This window comes from Mya arenaria, chromosome 5, assembly GCF_026914265.1.
Source record: "Mya arenaria isolate MELC-2E11 chromosome 5, ASM2691426v1".
NCBI classification, from domain to species: domain Eukaryota; kingdom Metazoa; phylum Mollusca; class Bivalvia; order Myida; family Myidae; genus Mya; species Mya arenaria.
This window is the reverse complement of record NC_069126.1, coordinates 6,261,545-6,282,358: the sequence shown is the minus strand read 5'-3', so window position 1 is coordinate 6,282,358 and position 20,814 is coordinate 6,261,545. Positions and strand designations below refer to the sequence as shown.

The 20,814-nt window shown below is 36.8% G+C and overlaps 1 protein-coding gene across 7 annotated transcripts in view; it reads right to left on the bottom strand.

Moving 5' to 3' along the window:
• LOC128234607 (roundabout homolog 2-like) overlaps positions 1-20,814 on the bottom strand; it is a 124,845-nt gene that overhangs the window by 10,025 nt on the left and 94,006 nt on the right. For 4 of the 7 annotated variants that reach the window (XM_052948938.1, XM_052948936.1, XM_052948937.1 and 1 more), the window contains 17 exons: positions 20,569-20,793; positions 15,283-15,561; positions 14,848-15,111; positions 14,449-14,579; positions 13,892-14,057; positions 9,287-9,505; positions 8,346-8,435; positions 7,382-7,575; positions 6,822-6,972; positions 6,089-6,225; positions 5,164-5,407; positions 4,667-4,782; positions 3,979-4,144; positions 2,340-2,579; positions 1,719-1,927; positions 1,124-1,214; positions 104-166 (listed from right to left, as the gene is read on the bottom strand). In XM_052948938.1, the coding sequence (XP_052804898.1) occupies positions 104-166; positions 1,124-1,214; positions 1,719-1,927; positions 2,340-2,579; positions 3,979-4,144; positions 4,667-4,782; positions 5,164-5,407; positions 6,089-6,225; positions 6,822-6,972; positions 7,382-7,575; positions 8,346-8,435; positions 9,287-9,505; positions 13,892-14,057; positions 14,449-14,579; positions 14,848-15,111; positions 15,283-15,561; positions 20,569-20,793 (2,985 nt within the window). The remainder of the gene's footprint in view (positions 1-103; positions 167-1,123; positions 1,215-1,718; positions 1,928-2,339; positions 2,580-3,978; positions 4,145-4,666; positions 4,783-5,163; positions 5,408-6,088; positions 6,226-6,821; positions 6,973-7,381; positions 7,576-8,345; positions 8,436-9,286; positions 9,506-13,891; positions 14,058-14,448; positions 14,580-14,847; positions 15,112-15,282; positions 15,562-20,568; positions 20,794-20,814) is intronic. The other 3 variants (XM_052948940.1, XM_052948941.1, XM_052948942.1) reach the window with 3 other exon arrangements.

The window sequence follows — 20,814 nt, the reverse complement described above, 5'->3', positions numbered from 1 at the left end:
CATTATAAAGGCAGAAGTGTACAATGCAGGACTGGTGCATGTTGGTACATAGCAAGCGATGGTGGAATACAGTTGCACGAGATTCACACACATTTCCCAATACCTGATTGGTGGCCGCTGTCACCAGCGGAACTTTTGTTTCCCTCCCGCAACTCTATAGACACATCTGACAAACAATCATATAGAAATTTAGCCGCTGTATCTAAATCTTGATTATGTGGCTCAGCACAAGACTGAGATACCCAGTAACAGGGCTCAGCACAAAAATCACATACCCAGTAACAGGGCCCAGCACAAGACTGAGATACCCAGTAACAGGGCTCAGCACAAGACTGAGATACCCAGTAACAGGGCCCAGCACAAGACTGAGATACCCAGTAACAGGTCCCAGCACAAGACTGAGATACCCAGTAACAGGGCTCAGCACAAGACTGAGATACCCAGTAACAGGGCCCAGCACAAGACTGAGATACCCAGTAGCAGGGCCCAGCACAAGACTGAGATACCCAGTAACAGGGCTCAGCACAAAAAATCACATACCCAGTAACAGGGCTCAGCACAAAAATCACATACCCGGTAACAGGGCCCAGCACAAGACTGACAATACCCCATAACAGGGCTCAGCACAAAATAGACATACCCAGTAAAGGGCTCTGCAAATACTGATATACCCGGTATATGTACATTTCCAATAGAAAATGCATCTGCAGAGATCATGAACAAAAGGTCCTCATATACATGCAAAACCTTAACTAATGAGAGACGCCGACACTAGGGGGACTAGTATAACTCTCCTTAATCATGGAATAGTCGAGCTAATAAAACCGACTAATATAAATCAATATGATGCCTGAATCCGGTTACCATCGCCTTTGATAAATATTAATTGTTAATGAACTCCTCAACAAGTCCTCTTAATTCAAAATTAACTTAAGCCCAACAATCAAATCATGATAATCTAGCCAATGTATGAAAAATTTATTAAGTCGAAGAATCTCCCAACACATTTCCTCAAACCACAAACTTTTGTTGTGAGCAGCTCTGTTGTTCCTTTTTATAATATCAAAGTATTTCAAGGACAATTCTACAAAAGAACTTTCAAAATGTCAATGTCCTTCCCTACCTGTGGTAATGGAACGGTCAGTGTGGTGGGAATCTGCGGACCCTCCGCTGTGTTGGACACAAACCCCTGGACGGAAAATGCCATCACCTCCCTGAAACATGAGAATGAGATTGTAAGTTCATCTCACAACACCTAAGGTCCGTATTTACGCACATCTTGAGTCTGAGTTTCAGACTTAGGCTTGGAATTCTGAATTCTTAAATGTACCACTTATATAACTAATTTGGACAACAGATGTGTACCTGCCTGATTGTTCAACAAATTCTTTGTAACACATACATCATGTTTTATCATCTTTGCTCCTATAATAACAGTATCACATCAACATTTACATTTGGGGCCATGATTACGAACAGTCTCAAGTCCAAGTCTAGACCAAGTCTAGACTCAGACTCAGATAAGCATTTTTTATAAAGAAACACTCAGACTCAGATAAGCATTTTTATAAAGAAACAAAGTTAAATTTATTCCATTTCTTTTACAAAATTTATGTTAATAATAGTAAAACATTCAAATAGTAATATATTTCAGCAAAGTTTACCATCAATGCTCTGGTAGAAGGAAAATTAAAATTAAATGAAGTTTAAGTATGGACCTGTTTTCTGGCTGACTGTGCCTGCGCCTGTAGCAAAGCTGTAGTAGCATAGGGGGTCACTGGTCCCGATGTCTGGTAGAAAGTCTTCATCTCTGGGGCACCTCCATCCCGCCCCGGGGGGTACATGTCCCCAGGGTCTTCTCCCTCACCGGACCCACCCGCTTGACACTGCTGTAACAGCTGGTTAAACTCTGCCGGAAATCCCGAGTCTGAAAAAAATGAACATCAGCAATAAGGCCTAAAAACAACAACATTTAATTCCCTGACCCGACACTACCTATGAAATGTGTGCCAACCTTAAAGTTTTTATAGCCAGTTGGAAAATGAAAAACATATATATATAATAATTTTTGAGTGTGTGTATTAATATGTAGATTAAAACCTTAAAAGCTTTTTTCAGAAGATAACCATTATCCAATGATGACATGTTATTACATAAGGCCTGAAAAGAAAGCCTATCTTTCAAATTTAACACCGTATCCTTCATAAGAGTCATTTTTTTTCAATATTTATTCATCCTTTTAGGTAAATTAAAATAATTGTATTAATTGTGGTACATTGTTCTCGCGAGTAAGAGTGCATCTTTAAAAAACAATCTAAAAAACTAACAAACGAACAAACCATTATTGTCGTCCTTCTTGCCGTATCCTTTCCGGACAACGCTGCCATTCCTGTCACGTTGTTTTTCGTTACTAGCCTGCCCCCCATTAGAGTACCACTGTTCCTTGAGCTTCTTACGACGTTTACGAGAGCGACACAGCCAGCATGTGAAGATACATAGTCCGAGCCAGACGACACCTCCAAGCGCTCCGATACTCCCAATAAACCAGCGCTCTTTTGTTACACTGGAGTCACCGGAACCTATAATACATTGATATTTTTAGATTTTGACGTTTACGACAGCCATCTTTATATAGCATGTGGAGATACATAGTCTTATCAAGAGGACACTGCCAAATGCTATGAAACCCAATAAACCTGGGGGCCGTATTCATAAAACTTCTTGTAATGTAGTTTCCTATCTTAAGTCAGTTTCTTTAGTTTTTCATTGTCAAATTAAAAGATATGTACAGTAAAACTGCGATCGCTCGAGGTCGCCGGGGACCGAGCCTTAACCTCAAGGGAACCGATGTTTCGAACGACCCGATTTTCAATTTTCCAGTCTGTTATAAAATATCTTTCAGTGTATTTTAAGTTTGAAGTCGTCTGTTTTCTTAGACACCGATTATGTGTTGTGTTGTGGAAATCGCTCACATGTTAAAAGGCTGTCGTATATTATATGTATACTAAATATAAAATGTAGAAATTATATCAATAAATGAATTAATAGAAATTTTTATTTTTACAAAATTGCCATATTGCAAAGCAAAGTGACAAGAAGAAATTATTTTCGGAGATTTCGATGTTGGATTGATATGGTAGTGTTTATTCATAGTTTTATTACTCATTTACATTTCTCACAATTAACTTCTCGTCATTAACTTCTCATAATTACCTTCGAAAACGCCCGTATTAACTAATATCGGTCATACGTTAACAGTGTTAAACGGTTTTTCACACCTTATCAAATTGCCTTTCACCTTCATTGCAATTTTTACAACTTGCGAAAATTTTAATACCTTTTAGCAATTGTTTGTTTATTTTGGAACATGCGTTCGGGATAAAGTGTGAAATTATGACCTCGAGGGAGCCATAAGGTTTTGTGCATGATTTGTGTACATGGGATCATGTATATTGCTCGCCTCCTCGACAAAATTAGGTTTCGATGCAGCGTAGGTATATTTTATATGAAAATAGAAGGAAAAAAGTTTGGGACCAAGCTCCGACCTCGAGGGAACGCCGGTTCTCGAACGACAGCTTGTTCGAACGACAGCAGTTTTACTGTATGTGTTTTTAACATTAAAGTATGTTTTTTTTCCAATTAAGTCAAAGAAAATAATGTTTTTTGGAAATTCTTTCTTTTTTATTTCAGAAATATAACTAAAGAAATACAAAAGATAGGATAGCGACTTAAGTCAGGAAATGACTTAAGAAGTTTTATGAATATTGCCCCAGTGCTCAAGTGTTACACTGGACTCACTTGAACCTATATGGTAAAATACAAAGATACAATAAACGATTCAATTTAGATTTTTGTTATTCCATAACAACAACAAAAATCAGGTAGGTGGATTTGAAAAACGAAAAATACAAGAACATGACTTAGTCTTTATACAAAAATTATTTTGTTTAATATCAACAGAACTTCTTTCCTCCGTACCTATGGCATACACAGTGCTCCAACTTCCCACGCCCTCTAAAGTCTCTGCAGCCAGCTCAATATTGTACTGCACACCAGCTGTCAGCCCGTCAATACGGACACGGTTTGTCGTGCCGTTCACTTGTCGACTGCAGTTCTGCTGTTCGTCCACACTCATACACTTTATCTGAACGGAGAAATTTAATAGATTGTAATTGTTGAGGGTAAGTGCAGCTTAATTGAGAATTAAACACAAACAAAACAAGTGTTTCAAACTTATCACCTCATTCTTAATATATGTACTGTTATCGTTGAAGTCTTACAGGATTTGAATTATGACATTCATGATTTTTTAAAAAAAAATTTAATTAAAGATGTTCTGTTTAAAAAATCTTCCTGGCACAAATAAATGTTAAAAAGAGTATTAGAGAATGATCAACTAACATAATTATTTATAAAAACTTCCAAAGTAAGCAACCAACCAAACCCAAAATCCCAGCCTGCCAGCTAGCCAGCCCAGCAAGCCAGCCAGCCAGTCACCCAGCCAGCCAGATAGTCATCCAGCCAGCGAGCCTGCCTGCCAGCCAGAGAGCCATCCAGCCTGCCAGCCTGCCTGCCAGCCAGAGAGCCATCCAGCCAGCCAACCAAATAAGTTATCACCAACAAGAGGTATAAGCCCTTAATTAAAATGCTATAAAGCCCTACTCACCTTATACCCAGTTATTTTGCCATGTCTGTGGGCTCTATCTGGGGGAGCCCATGTGACAATGATGACCGAATCTCCCTCTCGTTCAACTACAACATTGCCAGGCGGGCTGCTGGGCACTAAAACACAACAAGCACATTTTGCATATGTATCAGAATAAAATAAGTTCCCACTTTCCTATGATTATATGATTTTTGATATCATTACAGATATTTTAATACTGAGTGAATTATTTTAGGGGTTGATGTCAAAAGGAACAAAATGGCTTAAAATATAAAAATAAATGATACCTTCTTGCTTAACCCCACAAATTAATTTCTTGCAAACTAATATTAAATAAATGTTATGTAAGCTTTTGTAAAAAGGAAAACTTAACATTAAATAGCAGTATTTTTCAAGTTGACAAACATGTATAAATATATCAAATTCTGAGTAATTTTCATTACCAAATACAACTTAACTATGCACTTCTTCCTTTCATAAAACAAAACGTCCATTACCTGATTCCCCGGTCTGTATCAACCATGGTGGACTACATGGCGAGGTCCGCTCTCCGCTAGTGGCCTTCACACAGATCTCATAATACTGGTAGCTTTCCAATCCGGTAAGTGTGTGACTCAGTGGACGATAAGAAGCCCGCTGACCACCCGCCTGTCCGTACTCAGGAGGCTGGCCTGAGCCCATGTTGAGGATTTCCTTGAACTCTATTATAAAACCAGTAACCACGCCATACTCATTGTCAACCTGAAAGTTTTTAAAGGTGTTATAACTCTTGTTGAAACACCCTCAAGTTCTAAGAGCTATTCCAGTAAACAAATTACCCTCAAGGAACATAATTTTTTTCATAGTATACAGGGTATGGGTGGGCGTCTTTTTCGCTAATTTGGACGCCAAAAAGGTAAATTTAATGTTAATTAGAGGGAAAGCATAATTTAGAAGTGCCTTCCCCTGTGGGTAATATGTTTAAATGGAACAGCCCTTATGTTTTGAAATGAATATACTTAAGACAGTGCCTTAACAAGACAGTGCCTTAAAGCTGCACTCTCACAGATATACCATTTTTACAACTATTTTTTATTTTGTCTTGGAAAGAGCAATTTTTTGCGTAAATATCTGCAAACCAATGATATAAGATTGCTGACAAAAATCAGATCGTGGATTTTGATATCTCTGTTCTAAAAGTAATGTTTTATGGCTTTAACTGTTAAACGGTTTGAAAAAATGCATAAAACATCATTTTTTTAACTTAAATATAAAATTTACGATCTAATATTTTATCAGCAGTCTTATATAACTGGTTTCCATGGATTTTCACAAAAATTGGCTTGTTCCAATACAAAAACTAAAAGATTTGTCAAAACATTTAATCTGTGAGAGTGCAGCTTTAACACTCTGATTTAAGAACTCGGTACATTGAACACTCACCGTCCAAGAAAGCCTGATAGAAGACGAGTTGATGGCCTTTCCCCAAAACAAATTCACATTAACGTTCCGGAGTCGGTTCTCTATTTCAGACGATGGTAAATTCACCTCGGGCACAAGAGGTTGACCCATATTCGGCTCTGTAATATAAACAAATCATTGATTGAACTATCATATTTGCATATTTCAGTTGAAAATCTCGACTACGGTAGACATGAAAATGCTTAAATTATGCTCTTTAAGGCCTAGTTTAAGGAATGTTTGGCATGACAATCCCTTGCTGTACATCTCCTGTTAATTGCACCGATGTCACATAAGGGGCCAATTTCCTGTTTATCTTTTTTATTGGCCCTGGGCCATTTAGGGTCCATTTCTATAATAAAACCTCAAAAACTGCACAGCAGGATATTCAGATCAAAGATCTGATAAGCGAATTAGGCAATTAGATTAAGATCAATACACAGAGGTTGTGTACAATACACAGTTGGGGGGGGGGGGGTCACTTATAGAAGGATTAAACTAGGCCTTTAAGTAAATTGTTTGAACTATAATATACTAATAGTTCAAAGCTTCCTTCATAGTCTTGAAAAATGAAAAAAAGTTTTCTCACTGATTTTTCTCTTAAATCATAAACTTGCATAAGTAAAAGTTACATGATCTGAAAGTTAAACGTAGGAATGCAGTGCAACATTAACTTGAGAAAAATGTTACAACAAATAACCAAATCCATACACACCAAGTGTCCTAATCTTGTCAGATAGTGGGCTAGGTCCTCCTGTGCCGTAACTGTTGACTGCACGCACCAGGAACACGTATGTGGTGTCAGGTTTCAGGCCCGTGATGATCACGTCCTTCTGTACGTACAGTCTGTCAGCAGACTGCCATGACTGGGGAAGGTGGGAATAAAAGGGCTTATATTAATAAATATATAAATTACAATTGGTCAGTTTTCTGTAAATTTGTTTGAATTTTTTATAAAAAATAATATATTTAATCATAAGTCTATCCTTTATCAAATGTTTAAAGAACAGGATAAAAGCCGTTTTAAACAACATGTTTCAACTGAATTTAGTTTTTCTCAGGTTACCAGTGGAATAACAACTTCATGAATCAAACTTGACTGAAATTAATGATAAATAATGCAGGCATAAACATTATACCACTCGTTAAAACATCTACATTAAACATAACAAGCCCAATCATTTTGGCAAAAGCTCCAGAATTTAAACCATGTTTAAGGATAAAATTAACTGCTTCAGTATTTTACAAATGTTCGATCGACAAAAACTGTCATACCTGTGAGGATCCATATTCAAAATATTCCACAACGTAGCCCATAATGGGAGTATTATCAGTGATGCGAACGAGTAGCCAGGACAAACGGACACTAGTGTTCGTGACGTCACTCACGACGGGTTTCTCAGGGGCTGGGGGAAGCTGGGTGAGGTCGGGCGGAGATTTTAACACTTGCTCGTCGACCATTCCTGAAACTGGGGATATGAACCATGAATAATGCTTTATTAGAGCCTAAGTAATGTTAAGTAATTGAAAGCTGCACTCTCACAGATTGAGAATTATAACATTTTTTTAATTTTTCTTTCAGAATCAGCTGATTTTGGCATCAATGCCTTCAATTCAGTTTATGAAAGATGATTCACAATAGGACAGATCACAATTGTTCAGAAAACGTCAGAATATATATTATTTTAATTTCCTTAAGGCATTAGTTACAATTCTAATCATAAAACATTAATTTTCTACCTTAACTATGAAAAACTGCAATCTAATCTTTAGTCAGACTTCTTATATCACTGGCTTGCAGACATTTATGCAAAATTGGTTCATTTCAAAAACACATATTAAAAAAGTTGTCAAAACAGTCAATCTGTGAGAGTGCAGCTTAAACGTTAAGTTTGAAAATCAAAACAATATAGAGCAATCATATCAATGAGCCTATGACAGTTCAATACTAAACAAAGTATCAGAATTTAAATAAGGAATTTAACTTGAAAATTCAAATAATCATTGTCAAACTCTTTGTTTTAAAATATTATATGTCATTACAACCAAGAACAGATATTTTTGGAAAATCGAACACGTGATGCATATGATGAGAAGATGCCCTCAATGTGTATGCATTGGTTTTGTCACTCCTTTGTCTTATTTAAGAGTTTATACTCCTTAGAACAGCCCTGCAACAAAATCCAAAGAAAATGTATCGAATTTTATCCAAATACTGCAAAGGGAGGCAACTACTCACTTGCCACCTGAATGAAGGCATCCACAGTTGTTTCCCCTGTCTCACTGGTTGCCACACAGCTGAACCGACCCGTGTCCCCCATCACCAGGCCTGCAGGGGCACACAATAGGATAAATATCAGGCCCCCGTATCAATAAGATATCTTTGTCATACACCTACACTGCTTAAAAGAGCTCAGGCATACCCATAAACTTACGGGCAGAATCTATGGGATCAATTTCCTTACAATATTTTTATTGAAATGCAGATAAGCCAAAAACGGAGTAACACATAAAAAGTTATGATCTTTAGCCTAACGATCAGTATTGAAATGGAGACCAGATGTATTGATATCACTTTTCATTGTACTGGCATCTATCAATATATAGTGAAATTGTGCATTCAGTGTATTATCACTACTCTTCATGACCTGATGCAAATGGGAACCTAACTCTTATCTCCTCATTTGCTGTTGGTTGTTTATCCGAGGCGCTTAAAGTAATTTATTAGTTTAAACCATTGATAAAATTTGTTACCTTAATTGATCAACTGAACATTTAAATAACATTCCCCGCAATGGTTATTTCATCAAGGCTAAATTCTTTATTCCGCAATGAAAAAATCCCCGCCCCACCCACCCATTGCTAAGATCATCTTTTAAGATTAAACCGGACAACAGTACCAGCTCACCTCAGTAGTCTTACAAAATCATACAGTCAGGATAGCTTGTTAGGATCAAATTCATTTAAAATAGAATCAAACATTAACATTACTTTTTGAAATAAGAGTCATGATGGCATAAGCACTTCACTTAACATACTTGAAATCTGTACATTAACATTACTTTTTGAAATAAGAGTCATGATGGCATAAGCACTTCACTTAACATACTTGAAATCTGTACATTAACATTACTTTTTGAAATAAGAGTCATGATGGCATAAGCACTTCACTTAACATACTTGAAATCTGTAGAGTTCCTGAGTCCAATACCATGTATCGAGCATCAGTCGGCAACGGCAGATCATTTCTCAGCCAATGAATTGTTGGTTGGGGAGTCCCTGTTGCTTGGCAACGCAAGAAAGCAACCCCGTCACGAGGCAGGGTCTGGTTCTGGGGTCCAAAACGTATGATTGGCGGAGGTCGAAGATCATTCTCTGGAAAAATAACGTCACTGCCCGCTGAAAATGTGCGACAACAGAGAATCGTGTTAGGAGAGGGAAAGAAGGGGGAAAATCGTGCAGATGCTTGTTTTATGCCCAGTCTGTGAAACTTCCGTTATGTTCTTTTTATGACATGACATTCCTTGTTTCAAGTGTAATAAACTACTATGTTGATTTTGACGGTAACATCATTTGGCCCAATACCGATTTAGCCTCAAACATTTTTACAAAAAATAAAAAAAAAACATTTTTGGCAAGATGAAATTAATATTTCAAACAAAAATTAACTAAAGAATCCTTACAGAAAGTTCAAATCTACCCAAAAGCTTGTATATTTTCCTAAAATGACGTTTAATATATTTTCGTATTAATAGGAACTCGACGTAAGATTCTATATTTTTAAACTTGTTTCAACCCTTTTCTTTCTTAAAATACATGTCTCAATATATCTACAAGAATTAAAATCGATATTGTATTCCAAAATACCTTAAAAAAAAATGCCACAATTATAGAAAACAAGAGATGTTTGTCAAACATTATGCCCCCTGAGCGCCAAGTTGCCAGAAATATTTGGACAATTGAATGAAATATGCATGGACTGAAATGACAGCTGATTTGTCATTTTTTTTCAAAAGGGGGCATAAATATGGACAATCAGAAAACCTTTTTTCAGCTTACAGTCACACTGACCTTGACCTTTGACCCACTGACCTCAAAATCAATAGGGTTCATCTGCTGGTCATGACCAATAAGCCTACCTAGTATGAGGTCCCTGGGTCAAAGCGTTCTCAAGTTATTGATCGGAAACCGTTTTTCATGTTAAGGTCACACTGACCTTGACCTTTGACCTCAAAATCAATAGGGTTCATCTGCTGGTCATGACCAATACACCTACCAAGTATGAGGTTCCTGGGTCAAAGCGTTCTCAAGTTATTGATCGGAAACCGTTTTTCATGTAAAGGTCACACTGACCTTGACCTTTGACCCACTGACCTCAAAATCAATAGGGTTCATCTGCTGGTCATGACCAATAAGCCTACCTAGTATGAGGTCCCTGGGTCAAAGCGTTCTCAAGTTATTGATCGGAAACCGTTTTTCATGTTAAGGTCACACTGACCTTGACCTTTGACCCACTGACCTCAAAATCAATAGGGTTCATCTGCTGGTCATGACCAATACACCTACCAAGTATGAGGTTCCTGGGTCAAAGCGTTCTCAAGTTATTGATCGGAAACCGTTTTTCATGTAAAGGTCACACTGACCTTGACCTTTGACCCACTGACCTCAAAATCAATAGGGTTCATCTGCTGGTGATGACCAATACACATACCAAGTATGAGGTCCCTCGGTCAAAGCGTTCTCAAGTTATTGATCGGAAACCATTTGGTATTCCGACCGACCGACCGACCGACCGACCGACAGACAGACAGACCGACCGACCGACCGACCGACATGTGCAAAACAATATACCCCACTTTTTTCAAAAGGGGGCATAAAAAATATTTCGTGTTTCTAAATGAGCATTCAAATTCACAGACTGAGCATAATTCTAACATAGGGAGAGATGCCTTCACGATGTGTCATGTGATTAAATATTCTATGAACATAAATCACATTTTCAGCCAAAACGGTAAACCACGCAGACTGGTACTAAATCAAAAGTAGACATTTTTGTCACTTTTGTCAAATCCAGTCCATGACAGACCGATAATGAAGGCATCCCTAGGTAATTGTTAGAAGGGATATAAAATATAAAAGCAGGGAAAGGCTGATAGGTACTTACAGACAGAAACGCACAGCAATAAATATCACCGGTGCACAGGAGAATAATATTGGAGAAAATATAACATGTCTACATTAAGAAATAATTGTAAATTCACACAATAATCTGCAACAAACAGTGACAGCTAATGAAAACATATGGGAGCAATATTTAGAAATGATGAAAAAACGCTATACAACACAGGCAAAAACTGCTCTACGATGTAAAATAAAACAATAAATGAAAATATTAATCCATCGTACAAATTGATCATAAAATGAAAAAGAAATAGAAGAATTCTGTAAACTGCTCAAATGGGTTTTTCTCAGTTTTATAATAACCAAGGGACATAAAACAAGAAAGATTTTTAGCAAGAGTTATGGTACTTTGTACACATCATAATTCTCCTACCCAGTGATCTCCCTTGATGAGCAGAGAAGATTTGTGCCACCAACAAAAATAGCTGGATTTCAGCTATATTCCTTTTTAGTATTAAGATAAAATAGCACACACTTATGCAATATTTTTCATTTTATAATATTGGCATTTTAATAATTTTTTTTATAAAATTTAGTTGTTTTCAAAATTTGAAAAATATCCAAAAAATTGTTCAAATGAATGAAAATTTTAAATGACGTCGTATGACTTTGATCATCTTCACATGGTATGCTTGATGTGAAGCAAAGGGAAGTAACTGCTGAGTGGAGTTTGACTAAACTTATGCACAATTAATGTACCTGTGAGCAATTAGACCAAGTTCTTAAATAATTCTCAAGAAACGGCAAACATTTACATTTTTGCATGTCCTTGACTTTTTTCTTCGAAAACAGACTAGCTAAAAAAATTAGAAAACCAAAATATCAAATACATATACATCCAGTTCAAAAATATGGAAAAGCTACGAGGAAAAGTTTTGAAAGAAAACAAAGCTAATGGCATCTACAGTGAGTCACAACGTAAAAATATATGAGCAAGGTAAATTAGCCGTGCTTTTTCAGAAACAATTTTCGGCAAAGGAAAAAGCCGTCATACATAACAGCTGTGAGTGCCAGTCAAGAGGAAAATTGCTAATAAACAATATTTTTCCTAATTTCCACAGTGCTAATAGGCTTTCATGTTTGGGTGCAAACTTACAAATTTGAGTCTATGAGGTGTGGTGAAAGACTAAATGGTTGTGAAAAAAACATCAGCAGGCTTGCTGTGGAGCACTCTAATGTGCGAAATGTGCAAAGTTTGGGGTGAAGAATGCCATCAGCCGGGTCTATTTTAGTAGCATTTCAACAAAGCACCCATAATTATATATCTCAACATCATTTTGTTATTATTTCACCAAATGTTCTGTGGCATTCAAGTTTCTGGTTAAGGTTGCATGGCACATGTTAACCAAAATCATAATGGAATGAATCATGTTATCGAAATTTCATGATTTTTTATTTGGTAATAAAAGAAGCAAAGATCGGAATTATATTTGAGAAAGTAAATTGTAGGTTGAAAATTGTGATAGAAATGTATTACAACAAAAAAACAAAGGGCAGACTGTTCTGAACTTCGTTGAAATTAACAATGTTGCCAAACGTCATTGCTGTTAACTCGTTTTTTTAATCAATACTGCTCTTGAAGTTGAATGGATACATTTGTAATCTGCTGTATTTCTAACTAAATTTGAGACAACTGTTTCAGCTGTTCTTGATTATATTCCCAAATGTGAACATATCATTAAATATTACAAGTTCGAAAGTTAACAACGATGTTGTTTATCAACTTTAACAAAGTTCTGAGCGATTGGCCCAAGTCACACAATAAAAAGTACTCAAGAAACACAATATAAATAATTAATCTCTAACTACTACAAATATACAAAAAACCTCTAACTACTACAAATATACAAAAAACTAAAACATCTTTTCATATATCACATAAAAAATAAAAATACTCTGTAACACTTATATTGTTATTTTTTTCATCACATATTTCTCTAGCACATGACAGGATGTAGGTTGAAAAAGTTGTTGTTGGTCGCTTGCTGTTTACTAGAGACCGCTTGAAAGAATCCCCGCTCCACCCTATCCCACTTACACCCCCCACCCCCATTCACAAGAGGTTTTGGATTTAATCCCAAAATTAACTGCAATATTGAAGGCCAATCATAATCGACACCAGTGCAGATGAGAACTTAAGAAGTTTGTTGCTATCCCATCAGACTCAAAATGAAATCATTACTGATAAATATGTACAAACAACTGGGATTGAAGGCCATGCAATAGCCAGAATGCCGACAATATTTTTAAAGATGCGCTCTTACTCCCAAATAAGATTTACAACATTTAACACTATTGTTTTAATATTCCAAAAAGGATAAATAAATGTCGAAAACAATGGTTTCTTATGAAGGATACCGAGCTTAACTTGAAAGAAATGTGCATAAAACACAGTATTTCTACCTTATGAGACGATAGTGGATCGCAGTAAATCTTTTAGCATTCACCAATCATTTAATATATTTGCGTTTTCTGCTATTAAATGCATTATACATGTGTATGTTTTGATTTTGAATAAGAGTGTCACAGTATTATCATGACAGTATTTTAATCTCTCAAAACAGCAAAGACTTTAACCTGAACCTAATTCAAGATCACGCCTACCTTGGACAGTGAGTGTAGCTTCAGCCTCGGCCTTGCCCTTACTGGAGATTGCCTTGCACGTGTACCTTCCTGCGTCACCACGGGCAACCTCCACCATACGTAAGGTCCCATCCAGGGATACCGACATACGGCCATCTGCGTACAGGTTCTTCTCAAACATTAGTTCCTACGGGTAGAATGTATGACTCAAAATGAGAACTAAAAAAAGCAGGGCATTAATAAAAAGAATGGTCAAACATGTTATTATGAGTTCATAAAAAGAATTGTCAAACATGTTTTTATGAGTTTATTCGTTTTATATATATTTATGATCATTATTTTTCCAGACCTCTGCAGATCAAAAGTAAAGGATCAGTCATTTATATGACTTTTATGAAGTCACATTCAGTTTAAAACAAAATCATGACTATCATAAAGTTGAGCAACTGTGCAAATAGAGTAGTTAAAGGGAAATAACTCATCAGGCAAAAACCTACCTCCCGCAAATGGAGTAATGTAATTTACACTAAGATTCTTTAGTAAAAGAGGGCCTTTTTACCCATATACAGTGTATTTACCGTGACAGTTTTTGCCGTAGTTTCCCAGTAAATGGTGGGTTTAGGATTGCCAATGGCGGAGCATGGAAGGCTGATTGTCCGTCCAACAGCGGCAGTTTGGTCAGAGGGACGGATCAAGATCTTCGGCGTGTCTAAAAAAACGAATCAAAGTGATTGTGAAGTAGGACATTACATCAACAGATTTTTATGAGCAATAAAACTTCACCAACAAGCAGATTTTTGAAAAATCAAAAAAAAATAAAATCTGCCTTCACAATTGATATATAATTCTCAGAATTCAATGTTGGCAAATTAACTTAAGTTCTTCAGTTCTTTAGTGATGATGATTCAATTATAAGTCTCATATTATTACTAATAAAATTTTTACAACTTAGCATATGATACCATAGGCAAACTTACATTCAACTTTGAGATGAGCAACAGCCTCTACGGCCCCAGCGCCATTCTCTGCCGTACACACATAGGTGCCCATATCTTCGACCTCAACTCGCGAGATCTGCAATGTGTGATCTGCTAGTACCCTCCAGTTCTTCCTGCTAGCCCCACCCTCTCGTCGCCACCCCACCCTAACATCACCTCCGCCACTCGCAGCGCAGTGGAATTCCACAGTATCACCCTCATCCACGGTCAATGGCTCGGGGTAGCGCGTAATCTCTGGCACCTCTACAACACACATGAAATACTTTTGAATATGTTTATTGTTGAAAATATATGTATTTCTTTCAAAATGTACAAACTCTGAGATTAATATGAACCCTGATAAGTGCATGATAGGATTTTTACAAATAAAACTATGTTATTAGGACAGTATAACAAGTGAACTTTTTAACATACCCAGCACTGTAAGTGTGACAGGTGAACTTTTCTTCTTGCCAGCAATGTTGGATGCCACACATATGTACTCCCCTCCATCATCCACGTTAACATTGCTGAACACCAGGTCACCATTGCCCAGGATACTGATGCGATCACCCTTAGTGACTGGTTTACCATCATGTAGCCAGTCAATGATGGGTTCCGGTTCCCCGCGTGGTGGTCTGCACCCAAGAACGGTACGGGAATCAAGAGGAACAGTCTTGTCCACCGGCTCTTCACGAAAGTCGTCCCGAATTACTGGAAATAAAATCAAGGTCTCAATGTTTGGGACAATTCATGTTAGTTACAGAGTAAAGTTAATGAAAACAAATGCCATGTCAGGAAATCCATTTCAGGCCATAATTAATTTGAATGGCCTTACCCAACTAACTGACAAAGATAGCTGAGAGCCGAACCATCATTTTTCATGGTGGGAAAAATCATTTTGCAAGTAGGAAGTCACATCCAGTTTAAACCTAAATCATGATTACCGTCAGCAAATGGATTATTCAAGGGAAATAACTACTCAGGCAGAAATCTATCTCAAGCAAATGGAGTAGTTCAAGGGAAATAACTACTCGAGACAGAAACCTACCTCCAGCAAATTGAGTAGTTCAAGGGAATTCATTGCTCTGGCAGAAATCTACCGCCAGCAAATGGAGTAGTTCAATGGAATTAATTGCTCAGGCAGAAATCTACCTCCAAGTTCAAGGGAATTTATTGCTCAGTCAGAAATCTACCTCCAGCAAATGGAGTAGTTCAAGGGAATTAATTGCTCAGGCAGAAATCTACCTTCAGCAAATGGAGTAATTCAAGGGAATTAATTGCTCAGGCAGAAATCTACCTCCAGCAAATGGAGTAATTCAAGGGAAATAATTGCTCGGGCAGAAACCTACCTCCAACAAATTGAGTAGTTCAAGGGAAATAACTACTCGGACAGAAACTTAACTCCCGCAAATGGAGTAGTTCAAGGGAAAGTACTAATAAGCAGAAACCTACCTCCAGCAAATGGAGCAGTTGAATGGGAATAACTGCTCCGACAGAAACCTACCTCCCTCAAATGGAGTAGTTCAAGGAAAATAACTGCTCAGACAGAAACCTACCTCCCTCAAATGGAGTAGTTCAAGGGAAATAACTACTCCGACAGGAACATACCTCCAGCAGATTGAGTAGTTCAAGGGAAATAACTCATCAGACAGAAACCTACCTCCAGCAAATGGAGTAGTTCAATGGAAATAACGGTAAAATTATTAAAACACATGCTAATACAAGAAATTCCAGGCCACAATTGATAAAATAGCAAAGTCACCCAACAACCTCACAAAGATAGTGAAACCTGAACCATCATTTTTTATTGCTTGAAAAATTAATTTGCAAGGCCTTACAGGGAGAAGAGTTAAACAGACAAAACTCCAGTATAACTTCCAAACTGTCCCCTTCAAATTAATGTTAGTCATTTTTCACATAAACCATGACCATCAAATTTCATTTTGGCATCTATCACATTTCCCGCTACATGCTAGTATGTCACTGATAGATTTCAATAATTCTCGTTGATCTACGACCCAATGTTGGGCTCCTGGCAAGAGCCCAGTTGGGTGCTGACACCTTGGTTTATAGCCTCGCCACCCTGCCTGACAACGCCAATACCCACCAACACCCGTCAAACAGGTGAACGACTAAACAGCAAAACATAAATTGCATGCCTGCAATTGTTCCGGGGCTTAATTGCCAGAGCTTGGGCATGGTTTATGCTCTGGTGATAACAAACTGGTTTTAATTAGCATGAAAAATTCATGAGAAATCAACACTGAACAACTAGTGGAATTGAAACAGGCAGTGGAAATTCCTAACTTTTCCAAAATAGTTAAATTCATTAAATGGTGTTAAGAGACAATGCTTTCTTTCTGTTTATAGATATTGCAAATATTTTGTGTTCAGAAGAATCTAATGGTCGGCTACCAATAAAACCTACAAGGTCATAGTTCAAGGTCAACTAAGTTTAATTAGTTTCAAGGTCAAACATGATTATACCGGCTTTTTTCACTATTTATTTGAAATTATAAGCTACAATTTACTGCCTATTAATCTACAATATCCTGCTCTATAACCTTCAATTTCCAGCTGTATAACCAACAATGTCCTCCTCTTTAACATACAATGTCCTGCTGTATAACCTACAATATCCTGCTCTATAACCTACAATATCCTGCTCTATAAACTACAATATCTTGCTCTATAACCTATAATATCTTGCTCTATAACCTACAATATCTTGCTCTATAACATACAATGTCCTGCTCTATAACCTATAATGTCTTGCGCTATAACCTACAATGTTCTGCTGTATAACCTACAATGTTCAGCTGTATAACCAACAATGTCCTCCTCTTTAACATACAATGTCCTGCTGTATAACCTACAATATCCTGCTCTATAACCTACAATATCCTGCTCTATAAACTACAATATCTTGCTCTATAACCTATAATATCTTGCTCTATAACCTACAATATCTTGCTCTATAACATACAATGTCCTGCTCTATAACCTATAATGTCTTGCGCTATAACCTACAATGTTCTGCTGTATAACCTACAATGTTCAGCTGTATAACCTACAATGTCTTGCGCTATAACCTTCAATGTTCTGCTGTATAACCTACAATGTTCAGCAGTATAACCTACAATGTCTTGCGCTATAACCTACAATGTTCTGCTCTATAACCTACAATATCCTGCTCTATAACCTACAATATCTTGCTCTATAACCTACAATGTCTTGCGCTATAACCTTCAATGTTCTGCTGTATAACCTACAATGTTCAGCTGTATAACCTACAATGTCTTGCGCTATAACCTACAATGTTCTGCTGTATAACCTACAATGTTCAGCTGTATAACCTACAATATCTTGCTCTATAACCTACAATGTCTTGCGCTATAACCTACAATATCCTGCTCTATAACCTACAATATCTTGCTTTATAACATACAATATCTTGCGCTATAACCTACAATATCCTGCTCTATAACCTACAATATCTTGCTCTATAACATACAATGTCTTGCGCTATAACCTACAATGTTCTGCTGTATAACCTACAATGTTCAGCTGTATAACCTACAATGTCTTGCTCTATAACCTACAATGTTCAGCTGTATAACCTACAATGTTCAGCTGTATAACCTACAATGTTCAGCTGTATAACCTACAATATATTGCTCTATAACCTACAATGTCTTGCTCTATAACCTACAATGTTCAGCTGTATAACCTACAATATATTGCTCTATAACATTCAATGTCTTGCTCTATAACCTACAATGTTCAGCTGTATAACCTACAATATATTGCTTTATAACATACAATGTCTTGCTCTATAACCTATAATGTTCAGCTGTATAACCTACAATGTTCAGCTGTATAACCTACAATGTCCTGCTCTATAACCTACAATTTTCTACTCATTAAAAAATGGTACATATTTGCAAAGTTTTCTAGCCCTTGTTTCAAGTTCTCTGGAATTGAAATTGGCCTTGCTTATGAAAACACAAGGTCATGTGCAAATAGCTTTTGCAACATGTGTACAAAGTTTCATTTGAATGTCTTTGCCGATATCAAAGTCTACAAAGATATCTATGAGGACACTAATGACTCCAAGAACATCAACAAGGCTATCACAAGACCCCAACTTCTTTTCTTAGTAAAACAGACAATTTTAAGCCAACAATATATTCACTGCACGTAATTGCTTCTATAACAGAGTATATCAGGCGGACATCATGCTTGGTCCCAGAAGGACTACTTACCAACCATTACATTACTCACTTATCTCAATTAATTCTCAAATGTCAGACAATTCATTCATTAACAATTCAATAAAATTCCATGAATATGTTTGTAAATCAGATAGCTGTGCCAGAAGTGAAAGCTATATGGGGCTATCAGCGATTTGATGGGTGCCAAGTGCATTTATCACTGCAATTTTCGGGCATGCGGATTTAAGCCTTGTTTTACTGCCGTCAAATGCAGATAACATAGCTATATTATTTGACTACTGTATCATTATTGTCAATTACCTGATGGAAAAAGCATTTTGGCTCTTTGTTTATTAAATATTTCATGATATAAAACGATAACAAACCGCGACATTCTTAACCTACGATTTGCATTTCAATAAAACAAAGTGAAACCAAGGTATTTAATTACCATGCTTGATAAATAAAACAAAGCGTTATATCAATTATTTCTTTAGAATGGAGAAAAGAAAACATTATTTTTCTAATAAAAGTCAAGAAAGAAAAAGTGTTTCACCATTACCAGGATGAACAGAAAATTGTTTATGATTAACTGGTGATAGTTGAAAAAATATGCATCAGCCAGATTACTGATAAGCCCATATTTACAAACAAGTGTAAGAAAATTGCTTGGGAGGCAGACAAGTCATGCAGTTTCACATTCCGCTAACCTCAGCTGACCTCGGTGGGTCGTAAAACCATTTCTTACTACATTATGACACAATGCATCAGACGAAAAGTTGCAGCCTGTGACACAAATGACAAAACTACGAACATCAAGGGATGCTCTCAGCTAGACTGTAGGTTGTATTTTCATATTCTTCTTGATGAACTTTGACAAAACATAGCCCATAGGTATTGCAGCATCATTGCCGCCAGTTAATTGTTCGCAACACTAGCTGGCTTTTAAATCGTGAACCAGTCTGTCAGTTGTTTGGCAAAAGTTTAAGGGAAATCTTCGCAGAGCAAAAGGTTTTTTTTGTCTGATTTAAAAGCACTGATAGAAATAACTGTTCCCTCTGATTAGTGTGACATCCAATAACAGAATGTTGTCTAATAAAAACACATTCATTTAGCCCAGATATTTCTGGAATTTGTACAGATCGGCACTGGTAATTAAGCTGTGCACTCAGGCATTGTTATTTTCACAAACATTTTTAATCATACCTAGATCTAGGAATAATAATTACTTTTTCTTCTGTAAAACTCAAATAGCTGAATTCATCAGCAGATTTTAAATAAGATGTTGAATTTCCTTAGATCTACTAAGGCAATTGATTTCTCGATATGCTGTGTATGCAAAAGATAATAAACATTTTGTTCAGTTCTGGTAATATGTTTATACTACTTTGTTAGTTTCATATGCATATCTTAAATAAGGATTAAGTTTGTATGGACCAACACAACAACAACAACAACAACATAAATCACAACAAAATATAATGGTTTTTACACTAAAACTCACCTGCGATGTCAATGAAGGCGGTCCTACTCTGCGCTGTCCCGTGTGAGTTGGTAGCCACACAGTAGTATGTTCCTGTGTATGTGCGATTCTTCGTGTGCAGAAACTGAAGCATAAAGAGTCGTCCCTGGTCAACGATCATGCGAGTGTTGTCGTTGTAGTTGGTAATGCTGTCAAACACGATCTTTCGGTCATTTTGGTACCACGATATTGTTGGTGTTGGCTCTCCTGCAAAATGATGATACACTT